The sequence below is a fragment of the Alligator sinensis genome, unplaced genomic scaffold, assembly GCF_000455745.1.
Source record: "Alligator sinensis unplaced genomic scaffold, ASM45574v1 scaffold628_1, whole genome shotgun sequence".
NCBI classification, from domain to species: Eukaryota; Metazoa; Chordata; order Crocodylia; family Alligatoridae; genus Alligator; species Alligator sinensis.
Window position 1 is genome coordinate 1,717,516 of NW_005841873.1, and position 8,496 is coordinate 1,726,011.

The 8,496-nt window shown below is 41.1% G+C and overlaps 1 protein-coding gene across 1 annotated transcript in view; it reads right to left on the reverse strand.

Annotated features, from left to right (window-relative positions):
- Positions 1 to 8,496, reverse strand: part of SFSWAP (splicing factor SWAP) — a 98,221-nt gene that overhangs the window by 85,708 nt on the left and 4,017 nt on the right. The window contains 1 exon segment of the mRNA XM_025195655.1: positions 8,141 to 8,284. Within this exon segment, the coding sequence (XP_025051440.1) occupies positions 8,141 to 8,284 (144 nt within the window).

Genomic DNA, 8,496 nt, shown 5'->3' on the forward strand with positions numbered 1-8,496 from the left:
CCGGGGGGAGCACGGGGTCCCCGGCCAGAAGCCCCTGCTGGGGCCCCCAGCTGGGGGGGCGGGTGGGCCTTGCTTTTATGGAAGCCTGCCAGGCTTCCCCTGGGTCCTACTGCCCTTGGTTCCTATATTTTTTTACAGGAACCCAAAGCAGAGAAATATTAATTTTCTGAATTTTTAGGGGCCCTGCGGGCTGGATAGAACGGCCGCATCTTGCCTGCGGGCCATATTTTGTCCACCCCTGCATTAGAAGTTTAAATTAGAAAATAGTCAAATACCAATAACTAAGTGTTGCTATGTACTGATTTATGAATACAAAATATATACAATCCATAGTTGCATATTACTGTACTGGAGATCTTAACTGTGTCCTGTTGACTATTTGCTAGCACAACAAACGCAGAAAATTAGAAGACATCAGTCTATTCATCTGCTGCTACAACTGCCTGCCCTTTTTTAAGCATCATCTAACGGTTAGTAGAAAATCTTTTTTCCTACCTCTATTTCAACAAAAGCATTTTTTGGAAGATAAAATTACATAACAAGCTCACTACAGGGACTCTGTTCTTACAATCTGCCTTTAGAACATCTGTTTCCCCTCAGCAGTGCTGAAAACTCTCAAAATGCAACGAAAAGATTTGATGCAGTAGGGAAGCAGCACCTTGTAGAGTTATATAAAATGTTAGAACAGTTCTAGCTTGATGGAAGAAAGTTTGGGGCAAAGGCACAAGGACTTAGATTCTGTTTTTGCCAAAAACGTCATCACATTTCAGTATTCAGGACATTCAAAAAAAAGGGAAAAATTGAATTAAGAATTCCACAGTTATTTTTATTTTTTTAAAAACAGCAGCTTAGTGCAAGCCAAATAAATGGTTTTAAGTAGATGCAGCTTTCCCATCAAATGAGACTGAGATTTCTACATAAAATTCCTTAAATCAATTGCTTTCATACTGAAGTGGAGGTAAGCATTCCCAAAAATAATCAGTTCTGAACAAGCTCAATAAAGCTTTACATAAAATTAGCCCAATTTGCCTGCAAAGATAAACAAATGTGCACCACAAGAAGTGGCATCTATCAAATCATTTACCCATATTGTTATGATTCTACCTTCCCCTCAATAAGGCAGAAGGTAAGAAATATAAATATTACTGGGGAGTCCTGGAAAAGAGGACATATTTCTCTGAAAAGGTTTTTACTGTATTTGTGGAGAGATACCTGGTTAACTTGGGAGTCCAGAGAAGAAAGCTGACATAGCAAGCCTGCAATCTCTGGCAGAACTCTTTAAAGTTCCCACACTGAATCCACATGTAAGAATTTCAACACAGTTGCCATTGTTAGTTTGTTGGCATCTGGATTCCCATTGCTCAAAGGAATGTCTACTCAATGACCAAAACAGGCACTTTATCAGAAATCAGACTTTCTGAAGCACCATGATTTGTGGTATGGACAAAAAAGTTAAACTGCCTTGTACTAAGAAATTTCTTGTCCAGCATAACCTATTTCTGGCACCAAGCGGTTTGATAACTTGGAAGCCTCTATATTTTCTTGGCCAACAAGCTTGGATCAGATGCTTTCCTATTCTTCTGCAGGGTATACAGTATACACAGACATACAAGTTAAATTTCCAATCAGCTAATTTTGTCTTTTCTTTGCTTTTCTGTCCTTACAAGCAACCTTTCTTTCACAACCTTCTTTTGATGCACATCTAAAGAACTACTGCCCGACAATACCAGTAAGATCCCATTCCCTTTATACAATGGTGAACATGTTTACTCAGCACGTAGACTTCCCTCCGATGTACACTGGTATGTCTATCATGGCTCATATAAAAATATTATTTTGCGAGACAACTACCAGTTTCTCTTTTCTATGTTAGAGAACTTCTAAGTGCCCTCCACAGTTCATATCTATGTCTACAGATACACTCTTCAATATACATGCTGGACTGAAGACTGAGACTGGAATAAGTGCAAGTTCAGAATTACTGCCTTCAATTCTAGAAAACTGTTGTTTTGGAGCTTGTCTAAAAATGTAATCACATATTTCTCCAATTCCTATAACTATAACAGCTAAGCACCTTCAGCGTATTTAAGAACAAAAACAAATTGAGCTGCTGTGCAAATATGGGCACTGTGCACTTAATAAAATATAAAAGGAAAAGCAAAGCAGGAAAAGGCAAATTAGAAAATTCTGAAGGCAAGTTAAAAAAAAAAAAATCCATGATGGTTCCTAGTTCTTGCAAGAGTGATTTCAAAAGCCTTAAGGTCCAATTCCTGAGAAAGTTACACTCCCCCATGCACCCCTCAACATTCATAAACTCTCCCATCTAGCTGCTGGGTCTACGGTTTCAGTGGCATACAATCATCACAGGAGGGAAAGCCAATTTTCATGACAGTTTGGGCAAATCACAAGAGGCATTTGAGCATTAGGACAGAGATGCAGAACTGAACTTTATATTTCTTGAAGTGTCAGTTCAGAGAGCAGAGCACTGGAGCAGTGTTGAAGCACTTTTTTACCATCACAAGGTTCAAGGCTGCATAGCTGCTTTAGCCCTTTAAAGAATTGCTTTGTCTCTAGAGCACACTCTCCATTTAAACATAGATACACTAATCACCTAGGTCTTTACTTAGTTCAGCAGAAAGCCCTTCCAAATGCTTTAGCTAGAGCACGAGTGGAGGACCTGCTCTGATAATATAGCCTTACTTGTTGAAACAGATTGTGGGACCAGTGTATAAGAACTCTGTTAGGTCTCTCATAATTCTTGGTATGTAGAATCACCTATATGTGGTATGTCACTTTTCCTTGAAGACTCTTGTATGAAATCTCTGACTAAAGCACTGGAAAGAATGACAGTGACAACAGATGGCTTCATTTTTGGCCTGCTCTTCCCTTTCCTCAGCTGAATGAAACAGACCTTATGTGAAGCAAGTATTAGACAATACTACTTTACCATGGAGAGTAGAATAAGACAACTGTCTATAACAAAGAGAGAAGGGAACTATGGTTATGACTGCAACATGGGCAAGTTGTCAATCACATTGTTTTGGTACATGGTAAAACATTTTGAATCAAGGACCGTATCCCAGCTCCACTGGTCAACCTGAAGTTGTGCATCTAGCCCCATTCCAACTGTGGTTGTCTGCTTGTTGAGAATACAGGAGAAACTGATTCTTCTGTGCCAATATGTTCCTCTTCCATAATTAACTACTAATGATCCTGTCATATATATAAAAACAGACCATCTTGGTGCACTATCCAACATTCTCCTTTTTATTAATATAATGAAACATTTTTCCTTGCCTACGCTTGGTAACGTTCTACCTAGCTTTTCTCTGAAAAGACCCCTATTAGGAATTAAGCCAATCAAAAGACAAAAGGCACCTGCATTTCACAGGTGCATCACAAAATTAATATAAATTGACTCAACTCTTTCTACACGATAGCATTTGCCTCTGTGCTTCTCAATTTTTGATAAGGTTGTAAAGCAACTTGTAAACATGTGAAAACACTGACAGCTTATTTAAGTGCAGACAGTGCTTCAAAGTAATGAGATGCTCTACAAGTACTCTTCTAAAACATTTTTGAGAGCATTACAATATTTCTGGCCAAAGGATTAGGAGCTGCACCCATGTTAGGTTGCCAGATTAGGTCTACCTGGCCTTGGGAACTGTATTATACTTCCTGGTATGTTAATTCATCCAGCAGTCTTGGTCCTCACTCAACCATGATGTTTCCAATACAAAAGTGAATGCAAATTAAGGTTTCTTTTCTCCAGCTGACTGGATGATATACACTTTGGCTTTTAGCTTGATGGTCACCTTTCTAGGCTGCACAGAATTTTTCCAAGAGAGGCAGAGACTACTACTAAGCCTCAAACATGTTCTTATCTCCTCTGATTTTTCAAGAGACTCGCTCTCCTTTGTGTACAGGCTCCCTCCAAAATACCAACCTGATAAAATCTCTCTCTATATATATACACAAAATGTCTGCTGGCAGGCTGCCTTACCTGAAGCTCATAGTATAATTCACCCTTAAAAAGGCAGAGAGAGCAAGAGAGTAGAGTAAGACACACATACCAAACAGACATTCTGAAGTGAAGCAACTGACCGTGGCACAACTAATCCACTTGACTGGGTGAAACACGTTGCCTATTGTCCTGCCGATATACTCCCTGCTTGTAAAGATGTGCCTCAGGGAATCTCAAGTGGGAAAGTCAGCTCCAGTGCAGTCCCATGGCTAAGACTGCTAATCAGCCCTAGCACTCCATCTGAGTGTTGACATGCCCGGGAAATCCCACAATAGGGAAACCCAGGATCCTGGGGCTTCAGGGCCCTGATCCTACATTTCCTGAAAATGGGACTTTCCGGGGCACACAAGTCCCAGGAATGCTGCCCAGGAAGCTGTAGAGCATGGGCAGCTCCACGTTGCTCACGTTCTCCTGCCAAAAAGATGCCAGCTGCAAAATAGCAGCACAAAATCACAGTACTTGTCACAACCACAAATGTTGGGGATTTTTATGCAGCAAAGGCAATGCCTGTTTTCATCCGGGGCGGGGAGGAGGGGCATTAGTGACCTTGCCCTGGACTAACAGTTCTGTTCAAATCCCAACTGGGAAATACAAAGATGGACACAACCCACGGTGACAGTGCTTGGCAAGAGTTACAAGCTACATGGCACAGCACCCCAGCTTGAATCTGAGGTAGGCTGGTGTTTCCAACCCAGTCACCATCACCATTTCTGCCTGCAACAAGCAAAGCCCCCCCCACTGTCAATGCTCCCCAACTCTGCACGCTAGATAAAATGGCTCCACAGGTTGTATGTTGCCAAACCCTGCACTGTGCAGACCCGCCAAATAGGTTTAACATGAGAAACGTTATGAACAACATTATTCACTGGTGATATTTTAGTCTACATGGAGACGAGTCATTTCGTCAGCCATATAACATTCTACTTTTCTTTTTATTATATGGTTCTTAGTATACTGACACCTTTCACAGTCCGCTATTAAGCTGTTTCTTCCCTACTGAAAACAACTGCTCTACTTCATGTTTTCCGTGAATGTATTTTTTTTTTTAATTAAAAGAAAAGACCTCAACTCTGAATTTCATAGGGTCCTGGACAAAATATTCCTTAAAAAATGTCTTTTAGTACTCATTTAAACGACATCCCATCTTTTAGTGAAATTTTAATGGTTTTTCTGCTGCTCCATTTCCAGTTGCAAGGGTCTATTCCTTCCTCAATTACTAGGTAAAAACAGTGAAACCAATTATAAATACAGTGCAAACTGAAGGAGCTTTGTAGCAGCCTTAGATGAAACAACAGGCAGGTACAAAATTTTCAAGCTCAAATGTATTCTTTGAACAGGGAACTTAAGCTCTAACTCAGATACTCTGCATCTCCAGCTATAGGGGAGGGTAGAGTGGAAAATAATAGACATTGTAAAACAGAGGACTTTTAATTTTACCAGCTTTCTTTTCAAACCTTGCTACCAACTCCATGATACCTATCTGCAACGTAAGACAAAATTACATTTCCCAAACTGAAATCATAATGAAAAAAAAAATACCTAAAAAACACAAAAACCTCTGGAGCAGAATTCCACTAAAGCATACAAGTGAGGCAGAGAATCAGAATTGAATTTAATTAATAAGTGGACACAACCATAGCAGCAAAGCACACATCATTAAATTTATTTAACTGTACCTTGAATATTTAGCTTCAATTATTGTACTTGCAGTACGTTCAGAAAAATGTAGAAAAATGAAATTAGTAATGCAAACTCAGTAAATGGTCTCCCATGTCAGAGATGAGGAACACTACTGAATTTACTTGAATATAAGATGGCCCCACATAAGATAACTGTCACTCCCCAATAACTAGATTCTATATATGGAAAGTTTATAAATGTGTTATAATTTTCCAAACAAAGAATCTAATTATTGGAAGTTTGCTTTGAATTTGTGCCCCTCTCACTTGTACAGCAGGGAAAACAAATCTGGGAGGTCAGGTAGCTGCTTTGCCCTCTGTGTCAGTCATGTCGTGTCCCCCCTGCCCCCGTCCCCCCCCAGCCCTTCCCCCTCTCCTTACTTTCAGACCCTACTTTCCCTGAGCGCATGGAAGTGAGGAGCAAATTTGAAAACACTGACCTTGAAATAAACATGCCTGTAGTAATTTGCACATAGTAACCAGACTTAGTTAATTCAGAATTGATGCATTTTTATCCCTTTTGGAAACTGCTGCAAGTTTTAGCACAGGTACTACATAAACACACTTTAAGCAGCACTTTTTTACTTCCTTATATGTAGTAAAAACTACATTTTTTTAAATTTAGTGTCTCAGGCCAAATCAGTCAAACGAGTTCTGAATTTCATGCACCGAGCAGAGAGGTTATTCACGTCCTTGTGGTACTGTCACCAGGAAGTATCTTCCCTCCCAGATTTTTCAGCCTGGAGCTTCAGATACTCCCAAATCCATGGCAGTTATCCTATGCAGAGCCCCCAAACTATGCATGATATTAGTTTGAAGTCAAAAGACTCAGGATTTACCATATACTTCATTGGGCTAGGCCCCAGAAGAGCCAAAAGCATTTCAAGCCACAGTGACTCCACAGCTCAGTATTATTTAGTATGTATGTACTCCAGATATCCCCACAAAGTATCCATGTGCTAATTAGCCCCCCACTCATGACTGGAACCAGGTATTTGTGACCAGTCCTGGCCTGGGATCCTCCAAAAATGTATATGATGCAGGTGAGGTGCAGGACAACCTGGTCTCACTCCACCAAGTGGAAGGTGGGAATACAATAATCATATGTGAAAGGCTGAGAAAGGGGGGAACAGAGGGATTCTGGGTGAACTGTTTGGGCCAGGGGCCATAAGACCAGGGGCTCCCCCCCACCATGCTGATTGGAGAAAAAAAATTGGCATGTATCTAAGTAAATAAAATATTTAATTCTCTAATTATGTTAGTGATGCTTGCCAGACATTTAAAGCTGGCTAAGAAACAGGAATTACTGGAAAGGGGAAAGGCACAGTCCACCTTTGGGAATGAAAACAAAGTTAAAATATGTTCAGTGTAGTGGCTCATCATGACCCCAAAAGAGTCAGCACTGAGAGAGACCACACACAATGGGCATTACCACATACCTTATGCAGGTGGGCTATACTAACCAGTCCTTGCGGCCGGTTCTCACCAGCATCTCAGCCTTTGGGCTAGGATTAAGCATTTCTGGCACCGAGGGGAGGGTGTCAAGGCCTGCTCTGGCTTTTCCGGTGATGCCTGATATTTCGGTACTTGGTCATAAAAGGCAGTCAGGTTGGTCAGGGAGAACCTGCCTTTGATGAACCCATGTTGACTGCCCCGAGCATGATCTCCCCTGCAGGCCCCCCACAGATGTGCTCCTTGATGATTCTCTCCAAGATCTTCCCGAGCACCAAGGTGAGGCTTACAGGCCTATAGTTACTTGGGTCCTCCTTCCTCCCTTTCTTGAAAATTGGGACCACATTAGCCACTTCCCAATCCCCTGGCCAGATGATCATGAATGCTCATACAGCTGGGCCAAGGGCTCCTCGATGACCCCGGCCAGCTCCCTCAACACCCTTGGGTGGAGGGCATCTGGACCTGCAGATTTAAAAATGTCTAGCCCTTCCAGAAGATCCCTAACTAGGTACCTCTAGGCCCAATGCCAGTTCCCTGTGGAGGGAACACTTGCTGCAATTTTTTTTTTTTTTTATAAAAGGGCCACACATACAAAACCAAAGACGAGTCCCATCAGCATGTTTGCCCAATATGGGACATGTATGTTACAGTCCTGCTCAGTGCCGGCTGCATTTAATTGACTTCATAGCTGGATTCCACTGCTGAGCACATGCTGCTTTTGGCAGCATTTTATCGATAGACACCGTATTTGACGATTTGATGATGTTTCCTTGTGAGCAAACATAAGACCAAGGGCTCCCCCTCACCATGCTGATTGGAGAAAAAAAATTGGCATGCACCTAAGTAAATACAATATTTAATTCTCTAATTATGACGCACATATTTTAAAGAAATCTGAACTGCGAGTTAGTTATAAACAAGATATTAATGGTAAGTTAAAGATTAGCTAAGCTGAAGGACCCCACAGTTTATTTTGATTTCTCACCTCTTTGTTTGGAAGGTCGTTGCTGCTGCTCCTCCTCTTCTGTGGGTTCAGAAGGATCATAATAATCACTGCCATAACTGAATCCCACTGCATTATAAGTGCCATCTTCGGCTAAAGCTTCACTCAGCCGCTTATATTCCTCCTCTTGAACAAAAAAGTAATTTCTAATTAGCCACAAAAACCTAATTAAAGCATATGACTTCTAAAAAAAAGTATATCAAATGTTTTTTACTCAATTTGGGGGTAAAAATATTGTATGCATCACTTTCATCTAGTCCTCATAAATTGTGCCAAAATTTCTGGCCGCAAAAGAACAGCAGAAGGCAAGTGCTTTTCTGCTGACCATATTCTTCCTG